This window comes from Hermetia illucens, chromosome 5, assembly GCF_905115235.1.
Source record: "Hermetia illucens chromosome 5, iHerIll2.2.curated.20191125, whole genome shotgun sequence".
NCBI lineage: Eukaryota > Metazoa > Arthropoda > Insecta > Diptera > Stratiomyidae > Hermetia > Hermetia illucens.
This window is the reverse complement of record NC_051853.1, coordinates 64,122,968-64,141,890: the sequence shown is the minus strand read 5'-3', so window position 1 is coordinate 64,141,890 and position 18,923 is coordinate 64,122,968. Positions and strand designations below refer to the sequence as shown.

Here is an 18,923-nt window from a genome sequence, read left to right as displayed (position 1 = left end):
TATCTCAAAAAGCAACATTCATTAAATCATTAGAACAAATTTGAGAAATGTTCAGCAAATAGAGGAAAACTTTGACATTTGAAAGCAGGAAGCAGATTCAGGAACATGGGACCAAGTATCTTTAGTGTCCAAGGAAATTGAAGCATACCTCAAATTTTTAGTACACTGTTTTCATGAACGTACGTTAAGCGTGAATGCATTAGTGCACTTTCTAGCTAAATCTCACTAACATTATACTCTAAGCACCGTCAAGCATTTACTAGAAGTGTTTCGGTAAATAGCACTAGAACTTAAAGAGAAAAATGATATTTGAAATATTGGAATTGGTTGGAAAATAAAAAAGTAATAATGAAAATAAAAACCATTAACTATAGAGATATAAAACAAATTTGTCAATGCACCTATCTAAATTAGTATACACTTAAGTTTCCGTCTCTTGCATTTATCTTTTGCTCGCCCACTTGTTGATTTCGAATCTTCAGTTTTTCGTGATCTGATTTCACGCATCAAATCAAAAAATACCTGTGAGTGGAAAAATTTTATATGCATTTTAGACAAATCACGAATGGAATAATGTTTGAATTGTTTGGTTGGTTTTTTGATTGTATCTTCTAGTTTAACTTTTCTATTGTCGCCGATAACTCAAAAGAAATAGATCGTTTACATCTTCTATAATGAAAAAAAAGGAAATAATACACTCAAACCCCATCTCCCGTTCTTAAGCAAAATTAGAGTTAGTAGTTATACAACAATGTGATATTCATGGCAATGGTAAACGTTACATAAGATCTGATGTTATGTGAATTCATTCAAATCCAAACTCATGACACGATACAGGTGCATCTATAGATACTAGTAACTACGACTCAACAGAAAAGTACATTTTGTTGCTGATCCAACATGATTACGCCAATTTAAAGCAAAATATATAGGTTTTGTGTGTGAATTTTTGTGATTCTAATTGGTCCAAATCTAGCGCAATGCACGGCAGCCAAAAATAAAATGATTACAACTAAACAGAAAAATATATAGAAGGAGTTATGCCCATATTTATGAGACGACATCACAGCATGTCTTCCACGAAATGTTGGATGTAAATGGGCAGCATGCATATATTAGTAGTTCATAAGTTTTACCTTATCGACATTTTCACGGGTTTTCGCCGACGTTTCCACATATGGTACGCCCCATTGTTGAGCACGCCCCTGACATTCAGTCAGTGGCACTTTACGCTTATCATTTAGATCACATTTGTTACCAACTAACAAAAATGGTATGCTTTCATCGTTTTTGACACGCAATATTTGTTCGCTGCAATGAATATAAAGTAAATGTAATTAAGTGAGTGACTATGTTCTGCAAGAATAACGATAGAGTGAGACAGGAAAGTTAGGAGACATAAAAAGGGCAAACTACTGTAAGTTGATAGTTTTTTCGGCCATACAGAGTGTATAGTCCAAGTTTTTTTCCAGAGTCCTGTGTCCTTCGAATTATCATCCACATATTTCAGACAACTCCGGGAAAACGAATCTGTTTATCGAGACCTTCTTATCATGTCCCGATCCTCCGAATGGAATGTCCCGCATTTGAAATTCCCTTTTGGCTCTAAGCCAGAGGATGAGTCTATGGAACGGAATTGTTCTCGCAAGCATTAACAAATTTAGTTGGCATTCACTTCTTGCAATTGTAACTGCACACTTCCGATTGTTCCAAGACTTCCCCACATCGCTGTATTCGCCAATTTAATATACTTGTATCTTTTTTAGAATACCTACCGGAATTCTTGTGTCGCTTGGAAACTTTCATCGTCCGTTATTGAGAACACACATAGGAAACCTTCGCCGCTGCGGAAGTAGTTGTCCCGAATGGCTGCATAGTCTTCTTGTCCCGCTGTGTCAAGAATATCGATTTGTACTTCCTCTCCATCCAGAACAACCTAAAAAAACAGTAATTTATGTGCATCGATTACATTCTAAACAATAAAGTTATTATATATGAGAAGAATGACGTGTGACTGCTCCATTTTTTTAAAGAATTTACATAACACTTGAAGCAGAGACGTTCAAAAGCTCAACAGTAGACATTGAGACTGGTCTCAAAATTAATTAGATTTATTCAGATCCATTCAAAGACGTTTTGGAGATCAAGATAAACACTTTTTGTTTAGATACTTTCAATTGAGTTAAATCTCGTTGAATTGACCAAATGACTATTTAACAATTGGTCAAATTGGCCACAATTCTGATTTCTATTCATTTTTCTTCGACACGTTATTTTGGAATAAATTAAACATTATTCTCTCCACTTTGTTGACGTATCTGCCTACGAAAAATTCCTAAACTAACTGCTAAACTCCATTTTGATGTCCATTAACACAAATTTTGTGAACAAAAGTTTCCTTTTTGCCTATTCGTGGAATGGGCGAAAACAATTTAATTGTGTCTAGACGGTATAGGTATTCCTACTAAGTCTTGTAATTTCGTTTCTTTGGCGTGACAATTGTAAATTTTCCCAACGTAGGAGCCCGAAAGGTAGGTAAGTTTCCCTCATTCAACATCTACATTCTTGTAATCTAAAGTTGGGAGACATTCACTTCATAATTCTATAGCTAACTTGAAACAATGTAGCTGCTGAATTGCCCAATTTATCCTCTTGCTCTTTCCGCCCTTGATGATGATGATTTTTCTGATATTTAAATAAGTAAAAATCTGAAGACCCTTTTTATATTCTGCGTGTTCCAGTTAATGCAATCACACTCTGACACCATCTGCATATAGCATAGTGTGTTTAGAAACACCACTTATAGTTACCTCACGATATTATAAATCACGGCCTACAAATGTTAACAAGAAGTCAAGCAGTGAACTGCCATATAGACTGATGCGGAATATAGCTGGGAGTCAACCCACCTCCCAGGAGCCAAACCTCTCGTCTACCAAGGCCGTTAGTGGGTGGTGACAGCTACGACTTGTAACCCTACTATTAAAAAAATTCTATGGATCCAGACCAAGAAGTCGAAAAGAATTTCCCCCAATCCAGGGTGTCATGTGAACCGTGCCCATTGGATAGTTTGCAGTCGGGGGTAACTGATTGTATTCGAATGGAGCATCACTTATACCTGATCGTCTCAGTAAATAAGTTCGACCTTACCATGCTATCGGGGCTATGACACGGCGGACCTCGTAACCCCCATATTCGTGGGGTTCCTATCAACAAAAATAAAGAAAATAACAAACACGCGAGAAATCGTACCTCACACAAATTGGTCCATCAGACGAACGCACATCTCCACAGTTCTGAGAACCAGGTGATTACACCCAAGAAGGTTGAAGTTGGAAAGTTAAGCAGTGAAACCAAAATCAATATTGAGCCACTGCAAAGATTGGAACCGACAAAAGTCACCGCTCAAAGAGCACGGGCCAGCAAAAGTATATCAGACATCAGGAAGAAAAGAAGCCTCAATGGTGCAGGCACTAAATGGTATCTGCCTTATTTGAAGGAAGGCCCGAAACTTGGTAAACCTTCAACTACGGAGCCAAGGAAAAAGGAAACAACGGAGATCAGCCTACAAGAGGAGAATACTCCCAAGAACCCCAAACGCGAACCCCAGAGGAAGATAATCCCGAGTAAGTCAGGAGTGAAGGAAAGAGCCAGGAGACCCGCCATTAGCTATGCTAATATGACGAAGTGCATTCCACTACTTACTCCCCCCATGAGGAACAGGAAATCATCGAAGACCTCATTGTTATGGACATGCGGGAGGGAGGGAGTAAGGAGCTCGTGTTCACCGGCATTATTTTCGACTAGATCTGATACTGGTAAACTGCGCGACGGTGGACACAGCGGGGTGGCTTAGGACCATAATCACCAAATTGCCAGGCTGCAAAGGAACAGAACTGTCGATATGTGCTGGGTACGATATATCAGGTTCACACATTGCAACAGTTTACCTTCCCATGTTTTAAGTGATTAGACAGGGACAGAAGCTTCTCTGGCTCAACCGCTGCGGCTTTTGAACTTAAACTGTCGCCATATGTGCCCCAGGTATATCATCCCCAGCACCTGTGGACAGTTCTAATCGCTTGCAGCCTGACAGCTTAGTGAATATGGAGGATGTTACTCCGACATTGGAGAACAGAAAAGCACTAGTAAAGTCAATGGCCAGGTATTAAATAACCCACCTCCACCATACAAAAATTGCACCTGCATTGACTATAAGGGCAATTTTCGAAGCTAACATTAAGATAATGCTGGCTCAAGAGCCTGGGGTCTACCGTGGGCAGATTCACTGGTCTGCAAGAAGGAACCATGCAGCTAACTTGGTTTTCCTCTTGCGAAACACCAAGAACTTGCATCATTTCTAAACGAAACTTAAACTGTATATGTGTTTCAGAGTTCCTGACTGGACACCTCGTGGCTATCTAACCCTCACTGGAAGCCGAGGGAGAACTCGAACATCGGGATATTTCCCGAGAAACAACACCCGGAATTCAATGGAATTAGTTGTTGGCGAAGTTCTGCGTGAGGAAGACGCTACCACTTCTCCTCGGCTGCGATGCTAACGAACACTATGAGATCTGGGGAAGCACGAACACCAATCGAAGAGGTATGTACCTTCCTAAATCCTTGACATTAAGCTAGAAATATACAATAGGGATGTTCATTGGTGGAACAGGAACCTAGCCAGAATGATAACTGAGATTCGAAAACTGTTCTTGTTCTTCCATTTGTTTGAAGAAGAAAGATTGAACATTTGTTGGAGAATGACGAGGGCAAGGTACATCTGTTTCTCAGAACTCATTTCTCATACCCCACGGCGGAAAATATTAATATTCAGTACATCGACAACAAACAAAAGGGAAAAAAGGAAAACTGGAAACTAGCAAAAGAGATATGCCCAAAAGCTAGAATAGTGGGAGCCTTTAAACCGCTGGAATCACCCGGAGTAAATCTTAGGATCTGCCTTAAGGGTGGTAAGGAGCAGCATAAACTTGGGATATATATCAAGGGTATGGAAGCGAGGAAAACAGTCTCTAGTCAGAAAACAAGTTAAAAAAATCTCTTTAAACCTTAATCTTTCAGACCAATTTGCCTAACATAATTTGTACTCAAAACGGTGGAAATGGTCTTAGACAGCTATTTTAGAACTAACGTTCTAATGAGCAATCCCCTACATCCATATAAACACGCTTACCGATCAGGGCGGTCAATCGAAACCGCCTCCTATCAGCTAATGGATGTACTACGGGATAACATAGAGACTAAACAAATAGCGCTGTGTGCGTTTTTGGATATCAAAGGAGCACAAAGATATAAGACGTCCTACTCTGCAATGGAGTGGGAAGTATCCTGGCCTCCTAGATGGGCATTCTCATGAACAAGGTTGTCCAAAGGACGGGACACCACTGATGTGGAGTATGGTAATTGACGATCTCCTAGAAGTACTAATAACCACTGGAATGCAGGTCCAGGGTTACGCTGATGACTTGTTTTAATTCATGGGCAAATATAAGGATATCCTATGTGACAGAATCCAAACTGGACTACGAATCATTAGTACCTGGTGCAAGAAGGCAGGGCTGTGCATCAATTAAGCCAAGGTCAATAAGGGACGTGGAGACCGTAATGCCTAGAACGGCGACGAGAGGAGAGAACGACCACAAGGGTTAGGGTGTGAAGGAAACGTTGGGATAATGCTCTCAGATGGAGGCGGGCATACAAGTTGATTGCAAACATCCAGCTTTGGGTAACTCAAACCCCCATTTGAATGGATTAAAATCCGACACTGTTGCTTTCAATGGTTTTCACCAGATAGTCACAGTAAAAAGTTGGCTAAATCTTAGAAACTAAGATTCACCGATGAAGAAGGATAACTGATCCTTGAAATACCGATATTTGAGGAATAAAAAATTATACTTTCGACAATATCGGAAAATTAGCCTGTGTTTCCTAACTACTGCTAGGGCTTCAATAAGGATTTATTAGTAAAAAGGTGATACTCAGTTTTTGTAGATTACAAGAGACAGTGAATACTGAAGCGTTAAAATTAAAAAAAAGCAAAGGAATTTCTGAGAAAACAACTCGAAGGTTTGGTACCTTGATCTAAAAGCCACTCAAATTCACCTGATGGTGTTCCCTGTGATTTCTTTTCGTTCAGTCGCCTGAAAAAACCATTAAGAAGAACGAAAGAGACCAGAAAAATTCAAGATGGTTTTCATGAAAATCCAAAACACCGAATATAAAAAATATTTCTGAAGATTCGATTAAGGGCTGGCATATGTAAGTGTGTCGCAGTCAATGAAGATTACTTTGAAGAGGATAACATCAATTTCGACAAATACTACAAATGTTAGAAATTTTGTGATTAAGGTCAAATCACGCCCAGAAAGTAAGCGCAATGAAGTTCTCATGGCCGTAGGCAACACGGTCGTGTAGTCTAACTCCTTCCGTTCAAAGTGAGACCAATTAGAGGTTAGTATGTTGTAAACTCTTGATCTCTTGCGAAAAATGTCGATCCAATGTCTCGCCAAGTGAGAAATCCGCTACCCCTTGGTGAAGGAAAAAACCCCAGTTAACCTTTTTAACTGTTTATGGGGTTGCCCATTACACGCCTGAAACGAAAAGTCAATCTCATCTTCCGCCAAAACATTCCAAATAATAATTTCAGCCAAAAAGGGGAAGATGATCAATGCGACAAGATACTGTAAGACTCGAAAAAAAAAATTAAAAGGGCTACTCAGAATAAATGGAGAAGCACGCTGACAATGAGAGTCTACCCGCTACACGCCAATTTCAGACCTTACACAGCCAACCTCAAAAAGCAGCTTCTTAGCTCGTTTGGATGGGACGTTTTGAACCACTCACCGCATACTCCTGACTTTATTCACTTCTGTGATAATGCACTTGGGTGGAAAAAGATTTTCAACAAGAAACCAAGGGACATACAAAACTGAGTGAAGGAGTTGTTAGGAGAATTTTTCGAGAAGACAACAAAAATTGATTTTTCGCCTCGCCACCTGCATCGAAATGAATGGTGACTGTGTTGAAAAGTAATTTACTTAATTTTTTTCTAAGCCTACAAAAATTAAGTACGCTGAATTTCTGGATGCTCCCTGTTAAAACTACCATGGTTTTTGCGGAAAAGTTCGTATTATGGAGAAGGAGCGTCTGAATCTTCAAACATTTTACTCGATGCCCCTAAATCCCAGATTCGTTTATATTCGCAAGATTTAGTGCTACCCACTGCAAGTGGAGTAAAACAGCATCAAAAATCTGATATCTGATGCGATTCCGCGAGGCGGGAACAACTTGGAAAAGAGGGGTCGGAAATTTTTTTTTTCATTGTCATGTGGCGTATCAAATGAAAGGTTTCGATTAGTACTCTCTAAAGATGGACTCAGTTCTCACTTTTGCTTCAAAAGTGAGGAGTGTGAGGGCTGTAAAGTATTCAATTCTTTTAGGGACCATTCTCAGAAGCCACATAAAAAAATCACGAAACAGCCTTTATGCAGGGTCTAGGTTCTATATTATTATTGGGTTGGGGAAAAATAATGTCGTATTTGTGATCGAAATTTGACGCTTTATTTAACATACTAAGAATTATCCGATTTAAGTCAAATATGCGCCGTTTCGTTCGCAAACTTGTTGCCATTTAGAAGGCAACTTCATTTTCCCCCTTTCTAAAACCCCCCTCCTCATTTGCAAAAAACTCAGGCAGCCATTTATATACTGACGTCTAAATAAAGCGGAGATACTAATTCGAAGGGAAGCAACTGCAATGCTCTATAAAATTGCATTTTGAATGCGCAAATCCAAATGGACCAATAATTTTCTGACTCTATTCATACCAAGTATTATACTTACAAACTGTGAACCGCTTGATTTCTATTACTCAGTATGGAGTTGGGGCTCAATAAGGTATTTCAGCTTATTTAGCTATCGACCGAAATAACAACGAGCCTGATCTGACAAAAAACTGCTTTCTAGCAAAATCAATATCAATTCAATTGTTCCAAAGTCGTTATTGGATTCACTCTTAAGCTTAAATCAAATTATATCGTACCGAAAAGACATGAATCATACATCACTCAGAAGGTCGCCAATTTTTGGAGCACGAAAGGGTTGTCAGTGTTAATTTTATATGGAATTTAAGAAGAAACCACTAGGAGGATATAAATGTACACTTGTCTAGCCAATTGATTTCTCTAAGTCAGCTAGAAGAATTAACAATGTTATAAAGCAGCTTAATTCGTTATTCCAATGAAGCCCTTTAAATTCTGCGCTAGTTGCTCAGTGACATCCTTGAGAGCAATGATAAAGACGATATTCAGGAAATAAAACTTCTAGAAAAGCATATGTCCAACATCCAAATATGGGGAGCAGAGACATTTCCCAACGTGTGAAAGAAAGGGAAATAATTAAAGCTCCGAAAGGAGCGGTTAAACCTTTGCACCTCCATTTATAAATCAAATCAACCATTTAATCTACATAATCACAACCTAATTCCATTGTCCATTAAATTTTGTGACAGGCAGCTGGCAGTCCAACAAATATAATCTTCCTGAATCGCAACTTGGTTGTTCATGAGGTACTATATTTAGCGAACAATTGGCTTCATTTTGTTTTCTATTCTTTTCATTCATTATGAATTCTGGACAGAGAAAGAAAGAAATTTGAAATGCACTGATAAAGAAAGCGGTGAAATGTTGTAAAGAAGGAATTTTCGTGAAGTAGGAGCGTATCATTCTACCTCATCTCCCCGAACATACTAAATCGTTTTGTTGTTGCTTTTACTATAAAAGATAATTATTTATTGTACGTTGTCTTGCTTCTACAACACAAGATATTCAACAATTCAATTAGCAGTCAGCTGAAGCAAAAAGTGAAATTTTATCATTCGTTCATACAATTAAGATAAGACTGCAAAGTGGCTGTGAGTCACATGGGGCGAGCATGAATGATTCCAACCAGTCAAGGAGAAATTAGCGATTTTGTCTGAAATGTTTCTTACTCACGTCTATGCTATCTAAACACCTAAAACACTGGCTGAACAATGTGTAATGCTTACCTTTTTTCGATAACTATCGGCTTTTGTGGGCTCGTAATCTTCAACGAATTCATCATACATAAATTGCAAGGTCAACGCCGATTTGCCCACGCCTCCACTACCGACCATTATCACTTTGTGAAGTGCTGGCCCCGTTGTCGGTTTTTTACTCATCCTCGTTTAGGTGATGGTGGTATCGTTATTGGCGAAACGTTACTCTCGTTATCAATCCACGATTGAAACAGTCTGAAAAGTATAAACAGAATAAAAAATTAATTACATAAATACCAATTAGGTGAGGCATTCTGAATATATTTTTTTATACATATATCGCATTGGATTTAATTAACTCAGATGGAAACGGTCCAAAGAACTGTAAAGCAGTCTGTTAGACGAACATCCAAAAAAGTTCAGCTGAGTCGACTGAATCGGATATGCCATTAGCCTGATTGCAGAGATTGCTCACAAAGTGCCAAAAGACTCCTTTGATTTTACTTTTTTACTACCTTTTTATATCTGGAAGTATCGAATTGATGTGACATAACAGAATACGTAAAGTATCAATCAATATCTTTAGATCGAATTTCATAAGATGTCTACAGCAATTGGGAGCGTTTGCAGATTTCTCCGCGAGTTCATCAAAATTCCCACCAACAAAGCACCATGAAATTAACAAGGAGAAAAAGGCACTCTTCAAATCCAGCATGCATAGCAAGACCACATTATTTTTAGATATCCATTCCTATTCCTATTGTATCATTTTTCCAAAATAATTTCCGTTCGTTTATACTCTCAAATCGATATTTTGGTGCTGAAATCGGAATACCACATATTATTTTTAGATTACATCTCTCTGGATCCCGCACAAAAGAGATTGATAATGTGGTTGGATAACGTATGTAATTTAATTTTTTCGGTTCACTTAACTTTCCATGTGTGTAAATTATAGTATAGTAAATTCTTTGGAATTTGATGCTCCCAGTGAAGTTATAATTATATTTTTCTATGGAATTGGCCTGGATAAGATGTGGGAAGCATAAAAGATACAAATGGATTCACCCATAAAGCTAACCAAAACGATTTAGAGTAATTGATAAATTGGATCCGAAGCTCAAAGAATGTTTTGTTTTATTGAGCACCTATAATAGAAACTTTCGTTGGGTAAAATCAAAAAGGAATTTAAGATGAAAAGATACTTCAGTTCAATGTTTCAAAAATCGGCCAGACTTTATAGGCGCCATTAATTGATTGATTGATTCGATCCAAATTTCGAATCAAGGTGATGTAGTATAAAATGCCAGCGTTGATATAATTTTTGTTTTTCTATACCGCAGCAGGAACCTTAGGGCTATTCGGGTTAATCTAAGGATATTTTCTTTTAATCATTTATGTCTTAACCCTGGGAACTCTTTTTTATCTGCTCGGGATGTGTTCATCTGCAAACCTCATCGTAATCATATTGAAAGTTCTACTTTAAAAAAAAAAAAGAAAAACAGATGTGGAAAAAAATTTCTGATACAAATTATTAGTGTATTTATATTATGTGACGGAAAACGTAATGACTTTTCCAACACGCCGCGGCTCTAGCAAAATATGTCGGAATTTCTCTGTCTGATTGGATCAGTTCCGATATAGTGTCAGATAATATATGAGCAGACATAATTCGACATGGCACAGAATAACTGCGACAAATTATTATTCTCGGGAATGTTAATGTCTTTACCTGATCTTGTGTGCCGTTTCTGTCATGATTTGCCCCATATTTATAAAGAAAGCCAAAAAAGCTCTGCGAGAGAGAAATAGAGCCTGGAAAATTACAACACTGCTAAAGGAAAGCGTACTCACTCTAAATTATTAGGCGGCTATAACGGGAAAGAATAATATAGTGTCAAGGTACAAAGAAACAAACGAAGTGTCTGATCGGCCGAAATCGAATCCCCCAAAAAGGTAGTAATATACCATGATTAATTTATTTTGAACATATATCTATATGGACAGTATTTTGAGGCCTGGACACCGTATAGGGGCGGCTTCATGATTTTTTTTCAAGTTTTCCCGTTGGATAGTTTCTGAGAATGAGTCCGTTAAAGAAATTATCACTTTCAACCCCTTTCACTCCTCATCTTTCCAACAAATGCCAAAACTAAGACCGGCAGCAAAAAGTACTAATCAAGACCTTTCATTTTATACCCAACATGACTATATTCGGTGAAAAAAAATGGACACCCCCCTTTTAGATATATGATCCCCACTTAATCTCATAGAAAGATATCACTTACTGCATGCCTGGGCGCTCACAGTTCCCATCTTCTCATCAAATTTCGTATCAATGGGTATAGCCCTTTCTGAGAAAAGTGCATGTGACAGAGGGACAAAGAGACAGACAGACATTAAACCGATTTTAATAAAGTTTTGTTTTGCAAACAAGAGAGGTAAAGAGTTGTTCCAATTGAATGAAAGCGGCGTCTACCGCGATATTCTCTTCACGGCTGAGAAAATGTTCAATATTCAATAAATAAAAGGATCGTGGAAGCAAATGGCGATCGATGTTCATTTTTGTGAGAAAAAGAGCAAAAACACCGACCTTCATACTGGCACTCAAAGTCCCCCCTTAAATTCCGCCGAGAACGGCGTAACTCACTGCATGCGTGGGCGACCTTCCCACTAAATTTTGTGCCAATCTATACAACCATTTCTGAGAAAAGTGCGTGGGACAGACAGACGAACAGATATACCGTAAACCGATTTTAATAAAGTTTTGTTTTACACAAGACCTTGAAAATGTTGGAGAAAATGGTTAACCCCGTAAATACGAAAACGTTCAAAGGGAAGAAGTAGATCTTCCAGCAAGACTCCGCCTCAGCACATAAGGCTCGAACAACTCAGGCCTAGCTAGACTAATGGCAGTTCAGGCCTGAATCATTATTCCTGGGTTGGCCGGAGCGACTTCGTAAATGTCATACTCTGATTTTTTTATCTCTGCTTGCCAAATATATAATCTTCATTGTGTTTCGTTTTATTCTTTTCGCTGAGGTGCTTACAAAACTTTTGGCCATACTATTTATTTATTAGATTGTACCAGGTGCAATGTTGAGTATAAGGCAGTTACTCACTTTTTTGTATTTATAATTTTTCACTCCTTTTTTTAAAATTTCATTATCATTACATTTAACATTGGCTAAGTGTTAACCCTGCAATAGCGGTACAACAAACATCCATGACGAACCAGGATTCGAACTCGAGGCAATGAGATCGACGGGCTGATCCTCAGATAACTCGTTGGTTCCAAAGCTCTCAACCTTCAAAGTCCGTGAAGTGATCCCCCAAAAGAAGTGGTCTAGCAAAAGCTAAAAAGTCGCGCCTGAGGTGCAAGCACTGTTAGGAGTTTATCTCGACCAAAATCAGAATTCTATCTGATGAAAATGGATGAATGTTCCAATCGATCAGACCACCACAATTTTTATATAATTGATGACAATCGCGACGTCAGATCGTGAGGCGCGTATGAAAATAAGAGGATGATTTATTTCAACCACCTTCAATCGCACAACAGAAACAACAGATAAGCGATAGCGACTACTCCGATGAAAACCAATGATCACGGACTGCGGATTATTCAATTAGCAGTGCGACATAAAGTGGTTATTGGAATTACCTGGTTTGCGCGGAAAGCGGTCCACAAACAAACGTGTGCCTCTCCAGACGAGGCGACTTTCAACCAAATTGACCGCGTATTGATCGAACGCCACCACCTCTCAATCTTGATAAATGTCAGAACATATAGGGGGCCAATATAGACTCGGATCACTATCTCGTTGGTATGATGTTCCGGGCTCGAATAACAACACCTAAAAACCCCTCTAACAATCAGGTGAGAGTTAACACTGAAACCATCCACAGCACAGCCCTCCGTAACACCTATACGGGGGAAATGGATGCCGCAATAACCGCAGTCAACAGAGATCCCGGAGATGAAGCATCGACAAATGATCTTCACAATCACCTGAAGAACATTATCATTGATACGGCCACAAAAATACTTGGCCCCAGTAATAAGAAAAGTCGGAACGGCTGGTTCGACAATGAATGTAAGCTAGCAACGGAATGAAAGAATACCGCATACCGAGTAATGTTGCATTCTCAAAGAACGGCGAATCCCTCTTCATTTTCAAAGTAAAATGGGCTGATGATGCCACTAGACCAAAATCGGCACCAAATAGACAATTCTTGTGGGTGCATTGGCTTTTCTTCGATGACGTGCGGATTTCCTGTACCCTAGAAATGACAGTTTTGTTTATTCGCTTCGTCCGAAAAGTTGATTTTTCGGTCAAATTCGCCACCCTCCGCCAAACGACCTCCCTCCTATACGCAAAATCCGCATCAAAGTGAGATGTCCAATTATTGAGAACGATGACAAGTTGATGGTTATTCACGCACACTTTCAACAAGAACAGCAATGCTTTTGGCTGACCACACCGGCTGGTTTATCCACCAACATCCTAGTTTCACAGACTCGCTTCACGAATTTTTCCGCAAATTAGGTTTTTGGAACTTTTTACGATTTTTTCTTTTCATATTGTACATAAAAAGGGAGATATCACGCAGTGCAACAATTGTAGAGGTATCACGTTGCTGAGTACCATCTATAAGATATTCTCCAGTATCTTGCTAGGCCGGATAACCCAATACGCCCAGAACATCATTGGGCCATGCCAAAGAGGCTTCATTCCAGGCAAATCAACAACAAATCAGATTTTCTCTCAGCGGCAAGTGATGGGAAAACTGTTGGAATATGGACATCAGTTGCACCATCCCTTCATTGACTTTAAAGCCGCCTATGACAGCATAGCCAGGATAAAACTGTACACGGGCATGAGAGAATTCGTTATCCCGACGAAATTGATAAGACTGACTAGGCTGACCCTGACCAATGTGCGAGGCCAGAAAAAAGCAGCAGGATCACTCTCAAGACCATTCGACATCAACAACGGTCTACGACAAGGGTATCATGCGTCCTCTTTAACCTGGCCCTGGAGAAAGTGAAAGTGGATGGTGGCGTATTGCTTGGAGGCTTGCGGTATGGAGCGATAGTGGCAGTTCAAAGGGTCAAAGCTCTTACTGTACAAGACTATGATCTTACCAGTCCTTATGTATCCCTCGGAACCTTCGGTTCTTAGCAAAAAAAAAAATACGAACTCTTGGCCACGTTCCAGAGAAAAACCCTCCGAAGAATTTTTGACCCTCTATATGAGGATGGACGATTGCGTGGCCTACATAACGACGAAATCTATGGGCGGTACCACAACCGTTTGGTTGCGGATAAAATCCGGCTCAACAGGTTGTGGTGGACGAATCACTTAAGGGGGTCATCCCCTGTGAAGGCCGTTTTTTTCGCATTTTTTAGAAATTTTTTGTGATGAATTGGATAAAGATACAAATACGAAATAGACTCATTGATATCTTGAGCGTTCATAGTAATTTTTCCAACCCATAAACCTTAGGTTTCTTCAAGAAACACATGTACAGCCTTGGCTTCAATTCTCATCTTTTTAGTGAAATTATTCGAACGTCATTCGAACTGATAAATACGAGCTTTATTACGGCGGTCGACATAAATCAGGCATGTGACTTATTACGTGTTTAACACTATAATTTCCGAATATCAAAAAATCACTTTGCCGAGATATTGTACACTATATCTAGATACACTTGATGGCAAAAAAAAGTTCGATTCCGCGGATGCAACACACAGGATGACCCCTTAATTCGTATGGATGAGGATGATCCAGCCCGGAAAGTCTATAAGGGCAATATTTATAATAGAAAAAGAAGACGAGGCCTCAAATGGAGCGATGGCAGGAATATCGAATTGGGAAAAAAGGAGATTACCATAAATGACAACACACCAACCAACAGCAACTAACTTAACTAGGAAGACCAGTGAATAACTGAACACAGCTCACAAAAGGATGAGGAAAGCGATGCCTCCATGTGACACTGCACAACCTATATTATAGGAGAATATCCATGACGAATCCCCCCCCCCCTTAAAATAGATACAACCGGCAAAGTTGATTTAGTCTGCATGGATGCAATACTGTAAATAAATGTGTGGGATCTGATCTCTTATACGATCAAATATCTGTTCTATTTTTGTGCCAACGGAAGTGGCCAGCGACATCAAACCACTTGCTCTGCTGTGATACGTGCTCACTTCTAATATTTCTAGGACATCTGCCAAAGATTCCGTAGTGAAAATGAGAATATTATTGATTCCCTTTTTCGTTTATCAAATACAATGTTTCATCTACAAAAATGCGCTCGTATAAAACAGCTGCAAAAATAAAATAAACTAAATTCTAAAATTTGCAGCTCTCTTTAGAGAAAGAAATCAATCCTCAAGAAAACACATATTCTTTTCAAGTCAACCAAATAACATTTCAAATAAATTGGCCCCTGGAAAATTTCCAAGCAAATATTTTTCTCCATTTTCCATTAAATTTCGTTTAATTTAAGCGGAAGGCATACACCTCTAACAAATACTTCCTATGTATAATTCACCAGCCTTTTTCTGCAAGCATACGAACACAGCCCCAAATGAGCAAACGTGGGTGTTCCAATTTCACTTCTATAAAGTGTCGTACGAATCGCATGAATGCTGCCACATATAATACATAAAAACCGCCACGACCATATCGTAAATTCGAGATAGTTAATGTTGCCTATAAAACAGTCACTTGGGATTAACGATGGCTGAATCAACACCTACTGAAGTTATGGCAGAGCGAAATTTTTGGGAATTTTATTGGTCGAAATTGTTTGAAGTTTGGGAAATTTATTTACAATTTCTATAAGTTTTCTAATGATTTTGAATTTTTTCAAATCCCTCCAAAATCGAGATACAAAATATATCTTTGTGTGAGAGTCCCATTCGAAATTCGAGTATATACAATATAAATATTTAACAACAAAATGTTTCGCATGCCTCATACCTCTTTGCATATAATTTTTAATATGAAAATATAAATTGCATTCCAAATTACTTTCCATTGTATCCGAAATCTATTTTTATTTTCTACTGAATTTTGAAAGTCTAGGTCAGCCCCAGAAAAATCAGGCAACACACACTAAATGATGAATACCGGAATTTTGTATTTTTATTTTCACACAAGACGGTTCAATGGACTGGATAAAAAAGTTGCTTTATTTCTTCGTGCTTATTCCGCTCATTCTTTCAATCATTCATGCTCAAGTTACTCAATGAGATTTAAAATTTGTATAAAGATAAAAGAAAGGTTGCATGTGTAAAGAGTGCGACAATCCATCTACAGAGAAATTCAGTTCATTACATAAAACGATGTCAATTTATCTAATGCATGTGACCTACATTGATTGAGATTCGGGCAAAGTTTTGGATAGTTTTCGGGTTAATGCGTTCCAGGAAAAAATACGTGATAGAGGTGCAATAAAGAAAAAGAAACTCCAATGATTCAGTTGTAGATACAGATAAATATTATGGAAATACATGCAAACATATGCGTTTTCAGTATTGTATTGTTTAAAACTCGATATTTATGATAATATTATGCGGAGATATGAAAGTGAAAAAATGGAAAGTCATTATCATTCTATCCAATATCTGACAATTCCCGATTGAAATGGAAAACATGTAAACCTTTTGACTTAACCAATAATTTCACTACACTTTTTCCTCAGAATTCACTTTTATTCCACGCGTTCTCTATAATGTGAGGAATTCTGAGCATTCTGTAAAAAAAATCGACCTGTCACCTTCAATTGGCGCCTACTGGTTAATCAACCAATGGCACTCGTGACCTCAGGCCAAGTTGTAATATACCATGACGATCAATGAATGATATTAAGAAACAGACTTAAAATGTTTTAGACATTTGGGCTAAGGAAATGTATGCCTCAACGGTGTCCAACCGACAATGGTTTCTCCACCACACCTGTTGCTCGAAGCTTCGTTCCAGCTTTTGAAACGAAAGATTAATTAGTTAGGTGCAGTCGAGAAGAAGTAACAGTTGACTAACCTGTCAGCGTCAACGAAATTGATCAAACCTAGTGGAGGAACTATGAAAGATAACCAATCGACTAAAGGAAGAAGAAAAGGAGGAGGAGGATTGTAGAATCATAACTATAAAACTACAAAGGCTATGGTCAAACTATAGGACCAAGATGTTCCCTTTGCCCGGAAAATTTTACAGGAAATGTTTAGTGACATGAAATTCCTCTGCATGGCAATCGGACATAACTGCCTAAGAGTGCGTAACTTCAGAACATAAGTGTTTTCTCATATCGATACTCAATGCCAACGTTAGTCCCGACGATTAGTCAAGGAAAAAAGACACCCGCAGTAAGTATTCTTCTACATGAAATCACAAAACGAATGCCCATGGCCCACGTCAAATGCAAGGATATCTATTTATTCATACTGGCACATGTGACGGAATCCTAATCGAAGGCGACAAAATTGTTATAATGAAACAAGCATTACATGGACAGCCGCGAAATTCCCATGAATATACAATCCTTGGAAGAACATTTCATCGCCCAGCCAAGTTAGATAAAAAGTTAGCACAGAAAACTCAAATCCGCCTGGAATTTGAACGATCCATATGACACCATCAGTGGTAACATTTTGTATGCATATACGATTTTTATGAGGGTCAAGGATGTTGGTATGACGCCTTTTTGAATTCAGAGGAAAGGAAAAAGTGGAATATCTGGAGAAATTGAGAGATTTTTTTGTGGTGAATGTTAAAGTGGAAAGTGTATTGTGCGGGTATTACAACTGCCATGAACCAAAATGTATTCCATGGTATATACATGGAATCTGATAGCAACAGTCCAAAAAGCTCGCCTCCCTCCGGGAGGAGGCCTTATGACAAATTACTTTAAAAGTTCATTACCAACTTAATCGCAGCAAGACAATTTCAACAAGTAATCCACTACTTCATTTTCAGAACTCCGACTATGACATCATTTTCGTGTTTTAGATGAAACATTTCCACTATAGATGCTGAAAAGTTTGTATGCTAACATACAGATGGCGCTACTAATGTTAAATCCATACGATATTTAGTTAATCCTAACCTTCAAAAGACACACGTACAAATTTGACAGTTGTCCGACTATTATTTTATGGGTTAGAACATTTTGAGTGAAACAACTTTTGATAGTTCGAAGAAATTGGATAAAAAGGAATTTCATGTGTTAATAAAGTATTGCTTTTTGGCGAAAAAAATACTGATAAACATTATTCGAACTTTGAACCAGGAAAAGCAACCATTGATAAATGGTTTGCTAAGTTTGAACGAGGCGAAATAAGCACCGAGAACGATGCACGCAGTAGACGCCCCAAAAAGACTGTTACCGACGAAAACATCAAAAAATCCCCAAAATAATTTTGGATGAGCGCAAAGTGAAATTGATCCAGATAGCTGAGGCTCCAAAGATATTAAAGGAACGTGTTAGACATATCTTCCATAAAAGTTTGGGTATAGCAAAGCTCTGTTCAAAGTGGGTGTCGTGCGAATTTCAATCGACCAAAAACAACTACGGGTTGACGATTCTGAGCAGTGTTTGAAGCTCTACATAAAAACCCGTATTTTGGGATGCGCATGGTATAATATTCATCAACTATCTTCAGAAGGAAAAAAACCATCAACAGCACTATTACATAGCGTTATTCGAGCGTTTGCAGGATGTAATCGCAGAAAACGATCCCATTTGAAGAAAAAGAAAACGGTGTGTCATCAAAACAATTCACCGTGTCACAAATCAATGAAAACGACGGCAAAATTACATGAATTTAGCTTCAAATTGCTTCCGAATCAATCGTATTCTCCAGATT

At 38.5% G+C, this 18,923-nt stretch overlaps 1 protein-coding gene across 2 annotated transcripts in view; it reads right to left on the bottom strand.

The window, feature by feature from the left end:
• The window catches only part of LOC119656546 (ras-related protein Ral-a), a 91,343-nt gene that overhangs the window by 9,760 nt on the left and 62,660 nt on the right, over positions 1 to 18,923 (bottom strand). Inside the window, exons 2-5 of one of the 2 annotated variants that reach the window (XM_038062908.1) lie at positions 9,068 to 9,292; positions 1,776 to 1,936; positions 1,137 to 1,311; positions 402 to 522 (exon numbers count right to left, since the gene is read on the bottom strand). In XM_038062908.1, the coding sequence (XP_037918836.1) occupies positions 406 to 522; positions 1,137 to 1,311; positions 1,776 to 1,936; positions 9,068 to 9,220 (606 nt within the window). In that variant the 5' untranslated portion in view covers positions 9,221 to 9,292 and the 3' untranslated portion in view covers positions 402 to 405. The remainder of the gene's footprint in view (positions 1 to 401; positions 523 to 1,136; positions 1,312 to 1,775; positions 1,937 to 9,067; positions 9,293 to 18,923) is intronic. The other variant, XM_038062909.1, reaches the window with a different exon arrangement.